The sequence below is a fragment of the Chelonoidis abingdonii genome, chromosome 18, assembly GCF_003597395.2.
Source record: "Chelonoidis abingdonii isolate Lonesome George chromosome 18, CheloAbing_2.0, whole genome shotgun sequence".
In the NCBI taxonomy this organism is placed as follows: domain Eukaryota; kingdom Metazoa; phylum Chordata; order Testudines; family Testudinidae; genus Chelonoidis; species Chelonoidis abingdonii.
In genome coordinates this window covers 18022532-18040618 of record NC_133786.1, presented here as the reverse complement: position 1 = coordinate 18040618, position 18087 = coordinate 18022532, and the positions used below count along the sequence as shown (strand labels likewise).

The 18087-nt window shown below is 54.2% G+C and overlaps 2 protein-coding genes across 4 annotated transcripts; both read left to right on the top strand.

Moving 5' to 3' along the window:
- Positions 1 to 307: 307 nt before the first annotated feature.
- On the top strand, positions 308 to 7678 carry APOA4 (apolipoprotein A4). Of its 3 annotated transcripts, none has more exons than XM_032796099.2 (4): positions 308 to 551; positions 5306 to 5400; positions 5723 to 5849; positions 6434 to 7678. In XM_032796099.2, the coding sequence occupies exons 1-4, from the start codon at positions 508 to 510 to the stop codon at positions 7359 to 7361; spliced, it is 1194 nt and encodes a 397-aa protein (XP_032651990.1). In that variant the 5' UTR covers positions 308 to 507; the 3' UTR covers positions 7362 to 7678. The 3 variants fall into 3 exon arrangements, with proteins under 3 accessions (XP_032651990.1, XP_032651989.1, XP_032651988.1); XM_032796098.2 differs by lacking the exon at positions 308 to 551 and adding an exon at positions 4021 to 4143; XM_032796097.1 differs by lacking the exon at positions 308 to 551 and having other exon boundaries at positions 4103 to 5400.
- A 7034-nt stretch (positions 7679 to 14712) lies between these two features.
- Positions 14713 to 17425, top strand: APOA5 (apolipoprotein A5). The gene is made up of 3 exons (XM_032796136.1): positions 14713 to 14761; positions 15445 to 15556; positions 16492 to 17425. The coding sequence occupies exons 1-3, from the start codon at positions 14713 to 14715 to the stop codon at positions 17423 to 17425; spliced, it is 1095 nt and encodes a 364-aa protein (XP_032652027.1).
- The last annotated feature ends 662 nt before the right edge of the window (positions 17426 to 18087 follow it).

Sequence of the window (18087 nt, the reverse complement as noted above, 5' to 3'; positions counted from 1 at the left end):
ACAGACCAGCCCTGCATTTGCTTTGCTCCCAGCATGAGCCGGGACATCCTGCTGCTGCTGGCATCTTCCTCCCCGATGTCTCCAGCTAGCTGGTGTCCTGCACACGGGCCTTCTTTGCCAGGGCAGGGCAGCAGCCAGGGCTCTTTGGACTCTGGTGGCATCATCCCCACAGAGCCCTGCCACTAGCCCATCGCCCCAGTCACCTTGTACTGTGAACCAGTGATAACACGTCGCAGGTGAGCTGCTGTCTGGGCCTGGGAGCCAATGTGCTGCGTCTCTGGGGTGCCACTGGCTGGGGGACAAGCTGCGGGGAGACTTTAAATGTGAACTCGGCAAAATTTGGGGGGAGACTTGCGCTGATGCCTGGAGCTGTGCCCATCCGGCGCTCGCCATTTCTCCCTCAGCGCTTCGGTGGCTTGTCTTACGCTCAGGTTCCATCTCCTCCTGCTGCTGCTTGTTCCCCTCTTCAGGGCTAAACCATGCCCTGTGATATCATAAGTGGCTGCCATGGGAACGTCTGTGATGTCACAAAGCGAGGGATATGCTGTCAGGTAGGGGATATGCCTCGCGGGGGCAAGGGCCCATTCCAAGCCTTGTCTCAGTGCTGAGCGGCTACTCTCATCCTGCAGCCCCACGCCAGGACTCCTACAAGGCAGGTTGCTATCTAGCACAGGGCGAGGGAGAGGAAACTCAGCAGGACAGTGAGTGCCATCCAGGGGGTGGGAAATAGCCCCCCCATCCCACAGGCCCCCCCCCCCGGGCGTGTGGTCATGAAGGAGACCAATGGCTGCAGCCCCCAGGATGAGGGACGAGCTGGGTGCGTGGTCAGGGGAATGGTGCTAATCTTGCCCTGAAAACTGTCTGACTTGCCCCTGGCTGGCCCCATAACTGGGGAAGCTCCCGGCGAGTTAAAGGCACATTTGCCCCCAGCCTCAGCCCTGAGGCCATGTGGAGGCCTGTCTGTTGTGCAGATGCTCATTTTGCCAGGTTCCCAGTGAGTGAGAGGCCTCTGTTAGCCATGCCCAGCTGGGATCCTGCTTCTGAGCCTGGTGACTAGTGATCAACGGGAGGGGCTGGCCTGCTCAAAGAGGGCAGAAGGGCTGTCCCCAGCAGCCACTCCACAGGCGTGAATGCCCAGCCTGGACTCACCTTCCCAGTGGGGCTTTGGGACAGGCCCTCAGCCTTGCAATGAGCAAGAGAAGAAAGACTTAACGTGCTCTCCGTGCTGCCCTGGGAGGGGCCCTTTGGGAACGTTGTGCCGTATGCGCTGCAATTGCCGCTCTAGGGCTACGCTGGGTGCCCCAATGCCGGCCACGATTGCCGGGGGCTGGGGCTGGGGCTGTGCTGAGACTGAGCTGCAGAGCAGCCAGCATATTCCTGCAGCACCTGGCTGCTTGGAGCAGTGAGGATGCTCTGGGCTGGCAGCGCGCAGGGCACTGAGGGGAGTGCTCGGCTGGAGACGCTGTCCCACGAGCTTGCCACTCTCCACTGGCCGAGCTGGTAGAGCTGCAGGTGGGACTGAGCTGCTCTTTCCCTGGCCCAGTGATGGTTCCTCCAGACAGATGTATTTTTAGAGCACTAGCTTGTCCTTTATCTGGATCCAGTTTGTTTCCAGAGTGGGGCAATTCCAGGGGTAAACATGAGCCTCTGGGAGCTGGCTGCACAGTGCCTTAGCTCACAAGGAGAATGAACTTCCTGAAGCTCAGTCTGTTCCCTGCTGCAGATTTAGACACTTCACAAAAGCAAGCCTTGATTTCGTACAATGGGGCCTAATTGTCAAGAAGAGGGAGGGAGATGGGGGAGGCGGCAGGTCAAGACTTGACATGCAGCAGCAGATCCAGACTGCAGGGCAAGGGCTGGAGACGGGGGTGCTGTGGATGAAGGTTGAGGTGTGTTGGCAGAGCTGGGCACAGGGAAGGCTGGCGGAGACGGGGGTGCTGTGGTTCAGGGCTGAGGTGCATCGGCAGATCTGTCTGGGACCCAGGGGCTGGACCAGACGGTGCTTTCTGCAGATCAGGACTGAAGTGTCTGAGCAGGGCCACGCGGTAGCCATGTGCGCAGGGCCTTGTTCCGGCTCCATCACACAGCACACGCCTGGGCCCTCTGCCCTCGTTAAGTAACTGAGTCTGAGAGGGGGGAGTAGAGCAGAGCTGAACCTTGGTGCATCCAATGTGCACTCAGACTTTGCCTCCTGCCCAGCCTTGGCAGCACCACGCTGGAAGCCAGGACTTTGACACCAGCGTCTGCTTAGCAAACACCTGCAGACCATGTTGCTCAATCCAGCCCTGCCTGAAGTCAGCAGAGCAGTGGAGCATGGCCATGCGGAGCCGCCGCCTCCCTCCATCCCTGCTGGGAGACTGATCCTGTGCTGGGCAGGAAAACCAAAAAGCCACTTTGCCCATAAACAAACCCGCCCTGCCCTGGACATAGCTGGAGGTTTGGGTCAGGCTAGATTTCCTGTGCACCCATCACTGCCCTGTGGCGTGCAGGGCACTGTGCCTGCTGCCTGGGGCAAAGCATCTTGGGCCTCATCCTGCAGTGTGCTGAGCATGGCCCCTGCTGGGCAGGTCAGTGAGAGCTGGGGACACTCGGCACATGCCAGGCCCTGGCTAAGGGAAAGCTGAAGGAAATGCTAGACCAAGTAGCACCTGCACTGCTGGCCACGGTGCTTAACGCTTCCTAGGGCTTCCTGACCTTGTGCAGCACAGCACCTGCTGGGACTGGGCACATTTCCCCCTCCTGTGGGATGCTGCTGGGCAATTAGTCTTTACTGGGTGCTGACGGCTTCCTCTGCCGTGTGCCCCTCGGCCCATGAGAGCTGGGGCCTGGGTTGCCATGGGCCTGAGGTGGGAGGATTCCAAAATCAGTTTCTTTTTTTGCTGGGCTCCTGAGCCCTTGTTGTGTCCCTGATCTGCCCCCTGCCTCCAGCCTTCTCACACACTGGCATTAAGCATGCTGTGGGGTTTGAGTGGGGCTGGACCTGCGTCTGCCAAGGCCTGTCCAGTGCCAGCGCCTCCTATGGAAATCCTGGGCTTGCTCCCTCTTCCCACAGGATATGCTGCAAGTAGCATTGGCCCTGGCGTTCCCAGAACCATTACACGCCCCTTCCCCCCATACACACGCCGCGTGCCTGTCTGCAGCTCTAGGGGCACAGGCGTTCTGCACTCGAGGGCTGGCTGGGCGCACGCTCTGCCCCTAGCCCCCCATTCCTGACCCGAGCGTGCACCGCTGGCATCTGCCCTGCTGGGCAGCTGGAGAATCAGGCCTGGACTGTTGACGTTTCTTTTACCTTCTTGGAACTGGTTCCTCTCTCCTCAGCTGGGACCTTTGATCCAGGAGCGCTGGGGCCACCTGGCCACCTGCAGCACGGGGAGCAGCCAGGCTGGCTAGGCAGTGCCTGCAGAAATGGCCCATGGGGTCAGGGGAGAAGGACCCACACTGAGTTTAGGGCTTGGTCACAGTGACAACTTTTTGCATGACATGTCGTCATACATGTCCCTACACACACACACACACACACACACACACACACACACACACACTGTGTGGGGGTGTCTTGGAATGACAAACCATGGGTTGGATCCCCAGTGGGTGGTGATCAGGGCAGATCCAGCAGTCACCGCACTGCTTCACATCAGCTGCGGCTCTGGCCCAATGATGTCCCACGCGGGTGGGATGCGGCTCAGCGCAGAGACTTTTCTTCTCAAAATCATGGGACGGATGTATGAAAACTGGGCCCCTTGCCAGGCTGTCCAGAGCCTGTGTGGGGTGGGTCCGTCAGGGCTTCAGTACGGACAGGGACTCCGGTGCACTTGGAAGCTGGGCTCCATGAGGGCAGTGAAGCTGGCAGGGGAGGGGGCAGTGAGGACCAAAGGGTGGAACTGATGTTAAATGTACTTTGCCCTTTTCTTGCCCCTTTCATTCCAAAGCGCCTCACAGGGGGCTCATGGCGTCAGTCCCATGTTACACAAAGGGGAAACTGAGGCACCGAGCTGGGTGATGAGCCTTGCTCCAGAGCCAGTGGCAGAACCTGAGTGTTCTGCATGCCTCCACCCCTGTTCTTACCACTATGCAGCAGCTTCACATCCACCCCTGCAAGCAGGAGTATGGGTGTCTCAGCTTCACAGCGATTTGCTTCAGCAGGTGCATCTGCAAGCAGTGCTGGAGACTGATGGCCAGGGGGGTCAGGGCAGGTGGGCTCTTTCTCAGCAGAGGCTGCCAGTGATTTTCCTGCTAGCTGAGAGTTCCCCTCCTGTATTGGCTGGGAAGACATGCAGCCCGGGACTCGGCCTGGCCTCTGTGCCTGCCTGGGCAAAAAGTGCTTCATTCTTGGTCCCGACCCCGCAAAATAAAACGTGCTATCCCAGGGTCCCCTCCCCGGGCAGCCCCCTCCCCGCTCTGCAGAGCTATCTGCTGTGTTGGGCTGATTCACAACACCTCTCTCTAGCTGCTGAGCAGGGGGAGGGAGACGGGATCCCCCTTGGGCCATCTCAGTGGAAAGTCCCAGACACGAGCCCAGCAAATGGCTTGGGCTGGGTCCAGTTCTGCTCTCCCTCGCCCATGTCCACACCCATTGCCTGCCGTGGAGTTACACCTGGTTCCCTGCAGTGCTGCTCCCCCGCCCAATCTCCAGCATTGCATCCTAGCAGATAACGACACACCCGTGCACGTCAGGAGCTTCCACGTTGGGTTCTTACTAAAGTCCAAGCCCTGGGGACTGTGTCACTAGCCTGCATGGAAGCCAGTGGGGGCTGCTGGCTGCGGTATAAATACAGGCCAGCAGGGCACAACCGGCAGCCAAGCAGCAGCAGCAGCAGCAGCACAGGTCAGCTGGCTGGAAAGGGGAGCAGCAGACAGAATAGCCCCTCTGGCAGGGAGCTGCAGCTGGAGCCCTGAGACCGCAGGCCCTGCTGGGCAGTGGTCCCTGTCCCTGGCTCTTCACTGCATAGTGCTGTGCTGGGGAAAGGCTGCAGGGGCATCCTACAAGGGGTGCAGCCAGGAGACGGGCAGCTAAGGGTCTGTCCAGAGGAGTCAGTGAGTGGGTGAGATGGGCACAGGGATCCATAGCTGTTCCCAGGTCAGCGGCAGCAATGGCTGAGCTACGGGGTCCTTGCAGGGAGCTCAGCCCAGCAGGAAGAAGGGGTGCTTTGCCGGGGGGGACAGGAGGAGGGGCGGAATCCCAAGCTGACCTCGTTTGTCCCACCCTGCCCTGTGACAGCGAGGGGCTCAGCACGTGGTGGGGGCGCTGCAGGAACAGCAGGGTCAGTGCACATAGGGAGACTGACGCATCTTGTTCTCTCTGCAGAGTGGCTCATTTTGCCTGGCCGGTCCCTGAAGCCAAACAGCACAGGATGTCTCTGAAGGCTGTCACCCTTGCTCTGGCACTTCTTGCCATCACAGGTAAGGGAGAGCAGCCTCTCCTGCTGGGCGGGTGCAGCCCTCAGGCCCGGGGGCCCTCTCGGCCTGCCTCCTGTCTCTGTCCCAGCATCCTGCTCCGCAGAGCCATGGCCATTCTGGACTCTCTGCTCCTGTCTTGCTCGGGTCGGCTTCGGGGAGGGAGGAGGGCCTCACGTGGAGATGTGGCCGCAGGCATGTGACTGGGCTATCTAGGATGCTCTGTGAGGGTGGATGGAAAGGAAACCCCTGGGAATAGGAGAGGGGCGGGGCAGGCATAGGCTGGCTGCACATAGTGCTGAGCACTGGTGCTCTTCTTTCTACATAGGGGCCCATGCAGATGTCAGTGCCCAGCAGGTGGCCGATGTGGTCTGGAATTACTTCACCCAGCTGACGGGGAACGCCAAGAAGACGATGGAGCAGATCCAGCAATCTGAAATCAGCAAGCAGCTCAAGTGAGTGTACCTGAGAGCAGGACCCTGGCCTCCACGGGGGAACGTGGGCGGGTGATGCCGCGATCCGTAGGGAGGGGTGTGTTGGAGCCCGTAAGAGGGATGGGACCTGAGCAGGTTCCTGGGGCTGGCACAGGTGGAGAGAATAAAGCTCTGGTACCTGTTTCTCTGCACTGGTTCTAGGAGATCCAACTAGAATAAACAGTACCACTAGAGCAAAAAACAGCAATGAAAGAGAAGCTGGCTGCCCGACGTAACAAGGGCGTATGGCCTACCAGAACCACCGCCCCGCTAAGCGGGAGGGACTCACTCTCATGCAAAACAATGGGGACAACAGGCTTGCAGGAAAATGTGCCCTCCCCCCTGAGTCAGGAGCAGGGTAGCTGGAAGAGACGGGGTTCCCTAGAGGCACTGAGAGGCAGGTCTGCAGCCAAGGGCTGCTCCGACAGGGGTGAGAGCACAGAGATGGGTGCCCTGGAGATGCCGCTAGATGTAGTTGGAAGGGTACAGGGTAGGGGACGGGAGCTGGGCAGTGAATCAATGAAAGACACTCTAGGGGCTGAGCTTCCCTTCCATTCCTCCCTCAGCACCCTCTTCCAGGACAACCTCCAGAATGTCAACTCCTACGCGGAAGACCTGCAGAAGAAGCTGATCCCCTTCACCACCGAGCTGCATGCCAAGCTGAGCCAGGACTCAGAGAAGCTGAAGGAGCAGATCCGGCAGGAGCTGGAGGACCTGCGCCTCAAGCTGTCCCCTTACGCTGATGAAGTGCACCAGCAGATCAGCAAGAACATCCAGGAGCTGCGGCTCAAGCTAAGCCCTTATGCCGAGGAGCTGCATGGCCAGGTCAACCAGAATGCGGATTTGCTGCGCCAGCAGCTGGCCCCCTACGCCCAAGAGCTGCGGGACAAGCTGCAGGAGAATGTGGATGGCCTCCAGGCAGCCCTGGCCCCCTATGCCGAGCAGCTCCAGCAGCAGATTGACAAAAATGTGGCGGACATGAAGGAGAAGCTGGCACCCTTGGCTGATGAGCTCCAAGTCAAGATAGACCAAAACATGGAGGAGCTGCGCAAGCAGCTGGCCCCCTACGCCCAGGACGTGCAGGACAAGCTCAATCACCAGCTCGAGGGCCTGTCCTTCCAGATGAAGAAGGGTGCAGAGCACCTGCGGGCCAAGCTCTCGGAGAGCGCAGAAGAGCTGCGCCTGAAGCTGAGCCCTTATGCCAAGGAGCTGAAGGAGAAGCTGCGCACGGATGCCGAGGGCCTGCGCCAGTCCCTGGGCCCCTACGTGGACGGCCTAAGTGGACAGATGGAACAGAAGATTGAGGAGTTCCGCCAAACCGTGGGTCCCTACGGGGAGGCCTTCAACAAGCAGCTGGTGCAGAAGGTGGAGGAGATGAGGCAGAAGCTGGGCCCCTACGCTGGAGAAGTGGAGGATCATCTCAGCTTCCTGGAGAAGGACGTGCGGGACATGGTCGCCTCCTTCTTCAGCACCATCAAGCAGATCGAAAACTGAGGGGATCCCTAAGAGGGCTCGGCTTCGCTTCCTATCGCCACCTGCTCACCCTCAGCTCCACTGCCCAAGCCAAGCCACTGTCTACGTCAGAGGCGGGGCAAAGAGCACTTGAACCAGCCCCAGGACAGGCTCAAGGGTGTGCTGGCTCTTCCGCAGCTCATGCCACAGCGTGGGAAAGGGACCCGGCGCTGTGAATGCCAGGAGACCTGCACATGCCAGATGACTGTCTGTGCGGCTACTGACTTTCCTGCACTTGCCCTCACTCTAAAATTACACCTACTGTATCTGCTGAAATAAAACTGCAACACAGAAATGCACATGGTGACTCTGTCTCTCTCTTAGCCTGACCCATAAGAGACGCATTCTGCTATTACTGGTTCTGCAGAGGCCTTCGGTTCTTCTTTGGGTGCATGGGGTGGGTGGTCCTGTCCCTTCCCAGTTCTGGTGGCTTGAGGAAGTGCCTAATTTGTTAAATTAATGAGCCCTGTACACTCCAGTGAGTCTGAACAGGAAACCAGGGGATAAACTAGGCTGGATGAGGGGAGAGTGAGAAAGATTGGTCGGTCTGTCTATCTGTCTTTCTTCTCATCAATTGAAAGCCTGTGCTGGGATGTCCTGTGGACACACCCAGGTGATTGCTAATGGGAGGGAAGCAGGGTCTGGGCAGTGTGGGATGGAAAGGGACCTGCTCCAAGCAAGGTGGTCTGCATGGTCATGAATAGTGTGGGGCATGGGGCTGGGTGATGGAAGCAGGGACAGGAGGTGTCGAGAAGACAGTGTCTCTGTTAGGCTGTGGTCCACGAATTGAGCTAGTTGGAGAACACTTGTTGCGGTGTCTGGGGTACAGACACTACAGAGGGAGGTTTAAATCCAGGGGGAAACACTTTTAATTTGGACTGATAAACAGACCAACCCTGGGAATTAACATTCCCCTGGCTTGCCCACCTGAGAATAACCCCCTTACAATTACCTCCTGAGCCCTGGCAGCCACGAGCCAGCTCTGAGCTCTCGTGCATCCCCGACTCTGCCCCACTCCACTTCCCTGAGCAGCAGATCCTGTGTCCCAGTAGTGGGCGGGGTCTCTCGGGGTCCTCTTCTGCCACGCTAAGACACTTGCTGGTTTTCCTGGGCCCCAGTTCCTATTCTAATAGTGTCATTCATCTACAGACAAGGAGCCAAACCCTGCACTGGGGTAAATCGGGGCAGCTCCTTTCAGGTCAATGCAGGTATCCTGGAACACCCTCAGTTGAGGGAGTGTGGTTTGGGGACACATGAAGGGCTGCTAGCTACAGACAGCAGTGGGGCTGGTTAACATCTGAGCCATATTGATATGCAGCTGTGACTCTGTCTGCTAGCTGTGCGCTCTTACAGCCATCAGTCCACCTCGGCCCTGCTCTTCATGGGGCTGCCAGCAGCTCAGTCTGGCCTGGGAGCAGAACCCCAGGGCTAGAATTGTTAGTGTTTGGTTCAAAGTGAACATCCCACTGGACTGACCACCCGAGGGTCTCTACCCATGGAACAGGGACAGCTTTTTCCCATACTGTCACAGTCCTGGCCCAAGGACTCCCTCTCCCTGGGGGAGAAGGGACTGAAGACTCCATGGTGCATTCATCCCCTTGCCTGAGGCTGCTATCAAGGAGCTAGTTAGTGCTGTGAGTGATGGGGCTGCCTGTCCTGCAGCAACTGGCTGGAGACCCACCCACCTGTTTGTTTCAATGAGGCCTCTCACTGGCCAATGCATGGAAACCATTTTGGGTGCCTACCACCTTGTGCTTGCTGTGAAGCTGTAATCTAGAGGGGCGGATTGCCTACACTCCGGAGTCATCCAGGCCTCACGGCCAGTGTGTCATGGAAGCCCTCGACTGCGTTGCTCTGAATCCAAAGCATATAGCCACATTCCCAGACTCTGAAAGTCCCCAAACGAGGAGATGCCTTCATAACTCTGGGTAGGTCAGCCCAGCCTGTTGTTTTGTTGTCCTGTGTGTGTGTGAATGCATATGCATGTGTGCGTGTGCGCTGAACTTCTTACGCAGCACTGTCAGCAACGAATGAGGAGCAGGGCTTTGTCTCTTTCAGACACCCCAGGAAGGAAGCCGCTGAAGCAGGTCTGTTTTATTTTACAGCCTTACTGATTTCATCTGGGGTGCTAATCTGACACCTGTGGCTGGAGGGCTTCTCCTGCTAGCAATCCTTGGCCTTTATCATCATCTTCATCATCCTCATTTCTGCAAGAGATGGAAGCAAGGGGAAGCTTCCCGGCATTGCATTGGCTTTAGCTCAAACTACCCCTTGCCTCTCTAAGGACAGCCCTGCTAAAGTCCAGGCGACTGCTATGCTAGGCAAAGAGCAGATAGCGCGATATTGTGTTATCTAACTCCCACTAGGCATTCCGATTGCCCATGGGCCCCGAGGGAGCTGGGCCTATCTATTAGCATTCCATGAGGAGGGTCAAACTGGGATTAAGGTGATTAACCCTGGGGTGGCAAGGAGAGGGCTTGCTTTGGCAGCAGCAAGCTAGCTCAGGCAGCTGTGAAGACGAGTCACTGTAACCCACGTCCCCTCGGAAATAATGATTGGATTTCTGCTGAGGGCACAACTCATTCCCAAAAGTGACACCAAATCTGCTGTTGTGACCTGCAGCCAGGCTGATCTCACAAACTAAGCAGTGTTAGGCTGGCTCTGTATTTGCATGGGAGACCCCAAGGGACACCTCGCTACAGAGTGAAAGAGTGATGCAGGGGCCCCAGAAAGCTCCTGCTCTTGTGCTCCTGGCACAATGGGGTCTTGATCACTACTGTAATACCGACACTACCAACCAGTTATGTGGTTTAGATACCTGCTACTCTCAGTGTCCTGCTCCTGGCTGGGCTGCTGCGGCATTAGTCCACACACCAGGCACCTTCACCTGTCAGAAACCCAAGTTAACTCAGCATCAGGATGGATTTCCTGAGGAGCAGGGTGCCTGGGGAGCCATAGGAGAGGGGAGTGGGGTGGGGCAGCAGGGCTGGGGAACGAGGGCAGAGAGAGACAAGCCCACTCACTTGACTGAAGAAGCTGGGGAAGGTCTGTGGGACCGAGGCTGTGAGCTCTGTGCAATGCCCAGCACAATGAGGCCCTGCTCTCTGGATTCTTCAGTCCTGCATCAATAAACAATACAGATCTTTCCTCTCTGAGCAGCTGTTCGGCTCCGGCAGGGAGAGGCGGAAAGTTGTCCCCAGCCCATGGCTCTTTGGTGGCCTTCTTCCAGTTCCCAGGGGCATGTCCCCCAAGACACCAGCCTCATTCTCGGCACTAATTGGCCCCCTTGTGGGCAGTCTCAGGAGCGAGGCGAGGGGCTGAATGGGTCCTGGAGACTGAATGCCTCTCCCAGCCCTAAAGAGGTCAGTGTGCGGCACTCTGTTAAGGCTGGGGAGCTTTGCCAGGGCTGCTCCTGTCCTGGAGCTGCGGAGAGAACCTGGATCCCCAGGCCACCTCACCCCAGTGCTACATTCACATGGAAATGTTTTAAAGGGAATAATAATAATGGAAGAAATTGACGGACCAAGGTCGAGTTCCTCCAGGGCCTGGAAGGTTCTCTGTTAGAGGGAGTTATAATAGGCATCATGCAGGAGCAGCTCCCCAGCTACCTGTCCAGGCTGGAGAGTGACTTTGGGGTCAGGTGGAGAGGAAAATGGGGGTGCAGCAGAGCCCTCCCCCCTGTGAGCCGCTCCTGTTTGCATGGCTCAGGGGAGAGAGGTGAACTTTGGTGTCAGAGGAGGGTCAGTGACTGCCTGGAACTTCACCCTTGCCTCAGGCTGGACTTTGCCAAATACGTGGATTGTCACCTTTAATCTGCATGAAGATAACACATCATCACTGGGAAGGAGGCTGAAAACATGAAGTACCCTGTCTGCCTGTTTCCCAGAAAGGCCTTAGGTATTAATGTGATACAAAAACTAAATGAGGGAAAGGTTTGCAGATCAGTTCTTGGAATTGGAGGTGGAGAGACAGTGTCTGAGGGGTTTACTCCTGTCACTGTTTACAGAGTTTGATTCATTTCCCTCTGAACAAATATTTCCAACCTATTCTTCCTATTTCAAATGCAGTGCCAGCAGCCCAGTGCTTGTGAGGAGCCCTGCATTAACACACTAGTGTCCCCAGACCGGAGTTCACTGGCTAGTATGTTACTTTGGTTTGCTGTCGCAACCTGAGCCCAGTGGAAGCATACAGATCTTAGTAGCAGTGCACGATCTAGAAGTCAGCTTGGAGATCGAAGCACCTGCACAGTCTATGCTGCACAGAGCCCCATGGCTCTGCATCTGGTTGTATTAGTGAAGCTTAGGTAGGATCCTCGTACACCTCCATGGATCACCTGTGTGCTGGAGCTGTCTTGGAAATGTCTTGTGCTGCCTCCTACCTGCCTCGCCTGCTGTGTTCAGTGTGCTGCTGTTCACTGTTTCTGCATCAGCACAGACACAGGGGGCTGTCAAACTGTGTGACGGGTATGAACTGACCCTTCCGAGTGCTGGCCATTTCCTAGCCTGCCTGCCTCGGGAGAGGCTCTGGGCAGAGAATCTGAAATGCCAGTCAAAGGTGCCTGGTGCCTGGGGCCCACAAATTGTTTCGAATGTTTGAAAATGGCACGGTTTTGGAAAACGCCCTCAGATGCGGCTTTTCACTTCGAATTGGCCCCACTTTCACTCAGCATGGCTGGTTTTTCAGTGACAAACATGCTTTTTAAAGTGCTGTTTACAAAATCCGAAATTGTTTCATCAGTTAAAATACATGAATAAAACATGCAAAAAAAGTTAAATTTTGGGTGTTCTGGATGGAAAAAATAGCCATTTTGCTGAAATTGGGCAAAAGATGAGCTGCCTGGGTTATGAAATGGCTCAGGACAAAAAGGCACCATTTTCCCAAATCTTTCCCCCCTTTTGTTATGAATTATTACTATTTCATAGTTATATTCACTAGGCTCCAGCTGGGCTCAGGGTCCCACTGTGCTGGGCAGTGTGCAGACAGATATAGAGAGCTGGTTCCTGCAAAGAAAAGTTTCCAGTGGAAAGATGGGTACCATTGCTACAGCCCTGGGCTGGGACTCAGGAGATCTAGGTTCAGTTCCTTTCTGTCAGAGACTCCCTGGGTGACCACGGGCAACTCACTCCACCTCTCGTTGTGCCTCCGATCCCCAGCCGTAAAGGAGGGACAATAGCCCTTCCATTCCCCCACCCTTTGTCCGTCTGTAAGTTTTTCAGGGCAGGACAGACTCTCACTATGTGTTTGTACAATAGGGACTGATCTTAATTGGGGCCTCCAGATGTTACCATGATAATAAAACTCTGGGAATCCAAATTTAGTTAAGGAGATGGTCAGCTGTAGCTTGCCAGTCTCCAAAGGGTTAACAGCGCCTGCTTTTCCCTTGTGGATTTTATCCCCATCAGGGCAAATAACCCCTTGCCATTTTCCACCGGATTGGCAGCTCACCCTTGGTTGCGTAGCTGTTGAACCCAGTGGCAGAACTGTCAAGCCAGGCAAACAGATAGTGCTGTTTGTCTTGGTGTATGAGACTGGGATACAAAGGTCAACCCCGAATCCAGCTTCACTGGAATCCAGAGACCTGGGCAGCACAACCAGCAAGGCCTCTCTTATCACTGGTAATATACCATCTTATCCAGCAAGAAGAGAAAGGTGAGGACCTGTGATTGGCTATTGTTCCTGGATGCCCTGGAGCTCTGGTATTTTCAAACTTGCTAGCCCAGTGGATGCTTAGGAGGATGTCTGGCACATACATTTCTGCAGCATGCAAAGGGTTAACTTTATTTGTGAGCCACTGGGGAGAGAAGTGGTTGGCTGGGGTAGCTGGAACTGAACTGGTCTGGCAGATGGGTGGGGTGAGGGTGGTGAGTGATCTGTGAGAGCCAGTCAGATGACTGGTACTCACGTCATCCTCTGAGAATGTCTTTGAACCTCCACGTTGTATTTACATGGAGTGAGGTCCAAAGCCCCTGGCTCTGCAGATGCATATGGGACCTCTTGTCACCTGAGCGCTTCTGCCTAACACTGATCCATATATAAAGTGAGCAGCGCGATCTGAGGTCCAACTCACAGAGGACAGCAGGTGAACAGCAGCTAGGTAAGGTGCAGGTCATACAATTCGTTAATTCTGTAGCAGCTCAAGGCATTTCCTGGGGAATATTGTATAGAAGTTAGAGTAGAAATCTGTGAGTCAGGACTCCTGGGTTCTATTCCCACCTCTTAAAATGTTACCTAGTGCGTAGGGACACTGGAAGTCATGTTTCCTGGGTTCCATTTCTGCATCGGGGGAATATGGTTTAGTGTTTACAGTAGGGAACTGGAAGGACTCCTGAATTCTAGACCCAACTCTTTCACTGACACTCTCTATGAACCCTAGTTTCACCAGCTAAAATGGGATAACAATGCCGATCTACTGTGTGCTACAGTGGCCTGTGATGCTGGATTACTTAGACTGCAAAGCTCTTTGAAAGCCTAGGATGAAAGATGCTTTAGTAGGGTATAGTGCTCTGGTCTGGATTTCCGCAAGGGCATAAAGCTATGAGGTGTGGGGGCGGTCTCACCTTAGAGCACCCTAAGAAGTTTGGAAATGAACCTGTATCAGGGCTTCAGAGTTTTCCATGACGTCAGTGGATGGATCTGTTAAAACGGTTTTCCCTGAGGTTGTTCTGAGTTATCCTCTTGAAAACAGTGCCCAGTGCAGAGCTGAGCTCTCTGATCAATTGGAATAACTAATTTCAAACCATCGGTGATATTGACACAAAGGAGTGATTACCATGCATGTGTGCAAATTGAGGTCACCTGTGCTCTCTTCACAAGGACCACTGAACTTGTATTATGATTTATTTATTTGTATTATGATAGTGCCTATGAAGCCCTAGTTATGGATCAGGAACCATGATTTGTGTCCATCGTTTGCTCCTACCCAGAGGCAGTTTATCTTGCTGACCAAGGGGGCCAGTTCTTGATATCCTTACTCACACTGAGGATACCTTACACCTTGAGCGGTCCCACTGAAATGCAATCAATGAAGCGGGAAGGTACTACTCAATGGGAGGGTAGCAGAATCTGACCTCTTTGGCTGTATTTTACATTCACCATCTGGACTCTGTGCCATCCAGCTGCAATTTAAATCCCCGCCTGAAATGTGTTTGACTCTAAAGAGAGTCATTGCAAAAGCAACAACCCAGAAAGAAGATCCAGGTCATTGGAAAATGAACCTGGTCCCCACCCCATGAGCCGATACAGTGAAGGCAAAGCCTGGGTCATGGCAGGAGCTCCACTAACTGCTTCCTGGTTGGTTTCTCTCCACAGTGTCAGCCCAGTGACCAGACAGACCATGTCTCACAAAGCTGCACTTCTGGTTTTGCTCCTCGCCACCTTCTCAGGTTGGTGATCTTCTCTATAACAATGTGCAGGGACTCATTTCCTGACTCTAGACAAGACAGTTGAAAGGTCTCCCTGCCCCTCCTTGGTCGGAGCAGCACTGGGGATTCAACTGCGTGGCAGGGGGCACTGGCTGCTTACAAGAGGATGCAGTTTAGCAAGATAGAAAGGTGTCACAGTAAGATGACCCAGTGACAGGTCCCCAATATATTGCTCCTTTGATGCTATCGCTGTACCCCAAGACAGGGTAGCTCTGACCCTGTCACAGGAGGCTCAGGCGCTGTTCCTTTGACTCTGCATCTGGACCCAACACGTGTCACTGGCCTCCACTTCTGTTGTGTCATGTGAGTCAGCCCTCCTGACGAATCCTTCTGGTTATGCTGGGCCTGGCACCCAAAACTCCCACTGAAGTTATTAGGGGCTGCAGCTCTGGAAATCAGGGCCTTTATTACTTTGGGGAGGGGACACCCCTGGGACTTGTCAGTATGGAGAAGCCTCCTGAGCATCCCAGGGATAAAATGCTGCCTCAGGGATTACAGGCTGTGAACAGCTTAAGAGCAGCTCCCAACACCGGGTCTTCCCTTCACAGAACTCCCCTATGCCACCTCCCTGCTACAACCTCATGCTTTGCCACCAAGGCTCTCCCAGAGTCACTCTGTTAAATGCTCTTGTTCCCCCCATGCAGCTGCTCAGGCTGAACGGGCGAGGAATGGGTTCTGGGATTACCTCAGCCAGCTCACTCACGACAAGGACAGCATGGCACATAGCCAGAGCACGAAGCTGGACCAAGAGATCAAGTGAGTACCTTGTTCTCTGGAGTTAAAGAATTTGTAGGCAGTGCCCTGAAGCCCATTGCCCTGTCAGAGGCCAAAGAACATCTCGTTCTTGCACTCTGCCTTCCAATTGCTTCCAGGCTGATTGGTTTATTGATTGATTTTTAGAGAGGCACAGTGCCTCTAAAACCTTCATATATATAGGCATGTTGGCATTTCCAAAAACAAATAACGGATCTGTTGAGCGAATCGTCAGTTGACTCAATACTATCCATCCCCTTATGTGGCTGGAGATCTCCCAGCTGGCCCTACCCAATAATAACTGAAATACCACAAAGAAAAACCCAGTGGAAACCCAAAATTGATTCCTGCAGCTCGGCGAACATGAGCTCAGCAGCCAAGACCGGAGCAAGGACCGCAGGCAAGGGCTCTCTGCTGCGACAGGACAGTGAGACTGGCGTGGCTGATAATATTGGTTAGACCAACAGCAATATAGGCAAGTGCTGTGCAACCAGCTCTCTGAGGGCTATATTGCAGCTGTGATACCCCAACTCAGCTCTGCTAATGCCCCTCATTCCTGACCTGCGTCCCCTCCCTGCTATTCCATTCACGACCCTCATTCCAGCTCTGCCAATGCACCTCTTTCCTAATGTATCCCACAACCTGCTTGCCTCTTCTGAGCTTAGACTCATGATGAATTCTGCCATGTAGTTTTTGTTCTATGGGCAAAGTCCACAAGGGACTAATCTAAGATGAGACCCACCAGACTCATCTTCACTTATGACCCAAGGCCCAGGTGTCAAGGGGGGAAAAGTTAGTACTTTATACATCTTTGAGAGCCCCCTTTCTTAATGCAGCACCCAACCATACAGTCATTATTGCTAGTAAAGGAACAAAAGGGCTAGGATGAGGAATCAGAGCTCAGGCAGTTAGAAATGTGTGTCTGTTGTTTCTTACAGAAAAGTGAAAGAAAGTATCCAAGGAGTCAACTACATGGGAAATCTCCTCGAGAAACTGGCCCCACTCAACAGAGGACTTCAGCCCCGGTTCTACCAAGACTCCGACAGCCTGCGAAGGCTCATCAGGAAGGAGCTGGAAGGCCTGAGGGTGAAACTTTATCCTTATGTGGATGAGGTGCAACAGAAAATCAGCAAGAACCTGGAAGTGCTTCGCTTCCAGATGATCCCATTCACCCAAGAGCTCCTGGACCAGGTCATGCTGAAAGCTAGGGAGCTCCAGCAGCACCTCACCCCCACTCGAGACATGAAGGCCCAGTTTCTGGAAGGCATAGATGAAGTTCAGAGGTTTGTGTCTCAGTATGCCAATAAAATAGCCTTTCATACTGACCAAGTGAAGGAGATCTTCCATCCGTATGCTGCCAGACTGGTGACTGAGATCCACCGCAACATGGAAGAGCTCCATAGAAACGTCACCCCTCACACCAAAGTCAGCCCAGAGAAACTCAATCAGTACATCCAGGAGCTCTCTGAGAAGCTGACCCAGAATGCCAGGGATCTCCACCAGAAGATCCAGAGGAATCTGAACCACCTCAAGGAGCAGCTGCGCCTTTACCCCAGGGGCCTCAGGGAACGTATTGCTGGCACTACTGTAGACCCTAACTGGGCTGTGGACCCCTACATGGAGGGCCTGGCTCAGGAAGTACAGGAGAGAATCGAGGAGTTCAGAAGGGACACGTTCCTCCAGATAGACGACTTCACCAGAACCATTGACCGTGAGACAGAAGAAATGAAGTTCAAACTGTCTCCACTGTCCTCATACTCAGAGGAGTTTCAGGACATCTTAGCACCTCTGGAGGATTTGCATGTCCGGCTTGACTCTCTGTGGAAGGATATTTCCCAGAGTTTAAATGAGAAAAGCAGCGATTTACAATGAAATCCTGTACCTCTGTATAGAAAGGGGTGTGCGTGAGTGTGTGTATGTGCTCGTGTGCATGCTTAAATCATGCCAGTGGGAAAGAAAAACTGTCAAGAGGTCATGTCCTACTCTCCTGCACTGTTGGTTAATGACTACTATAACAATAACATGCCATCAACATGGCTCCTTGTGCCACATAAGTACAGTTCTTTTGTCTAGCTGCAGTGCTAGTCCAGAGTTCTCAAATCTGACGAGAGTTCAGCCAGCCCCTCCCTCATTGCCCAGTAGGCCCCTGCAGCTGAAAAAACACTGCAACCTGCTCTGTCTTAGCAAGATAAAGCCACAAAGTCACCTTCTGTCAGAAGGATACAATTCTGTGACTCCGTATTGAATCATGCCATTTTACTAAAACAATTCCGCAAATTAGCATTGCTGTGGTTTTTTGAAAGCCAAAGGGTCAGAATGCTTAATGTAAGAACGGCCGTACCGGGTCAGACTAAATGTCCATCTAGCCCAGTATCTGTCTACCGACAATGGCCAATGCCAGGTGCCCCCGAGGGAGTGAATCTAACAGGTAATGATCAAGTGATCTCTCTCCTGCCATCCATCTCCATCCTCTGACAAACAGAGGCTAGGGACACCATTCCTTACCCATCCTGGCTAATAGCCATTAATGGACT

Excerpts from the sequence above, each read along its gene's own strand:
- APOA4 (XM_032796097.1), top strand. The coding sequence starts at position 5,091 with ATGGCTGAGCTACGGGGTCCTTGCAGGGAGCTCAGCCCAGCAGGAAGA. Across the intron at positions 5,401-5,722 it reads GGCACTTCTTGCCATCACAG|GGGCCCATGCAGATGTCAGT; the intron begins GTAAGGGAGAGC and ends CTTTCTACATAG. Across the intron at positions 5,850-6,433 it reads GAAATCAGCAAGCAGCTCAA|CACCCTCTTCCAGGACAACC; the intron begins GTGAGTGTACCT and ends TTCCTCCCTCAG.
- APOA5 (XM_032796136.1), top strand. The coding sequence starts at position 14,713 with ATGTCTCACAAAGCTGCACTTCTGGTTTTGCTCCTCGCCACCTTCTCA. Across the intron at positions 14,762-15,444 it reads GCTCCTCGCCACCTTCTCAG|CTGCTCAGGCTGAACGGGCG; the intron begins GTTGGTGATCTT and ends CCCCCCATGCAG. Across the intron at positions 15,557-16,491 it reads AAGCTGGACCAAGAGATCAA|AAAAGTGAAAGAAAGTATCC; the intron begins GTGAGTACCTTG and ends TGTTTCTTACAG.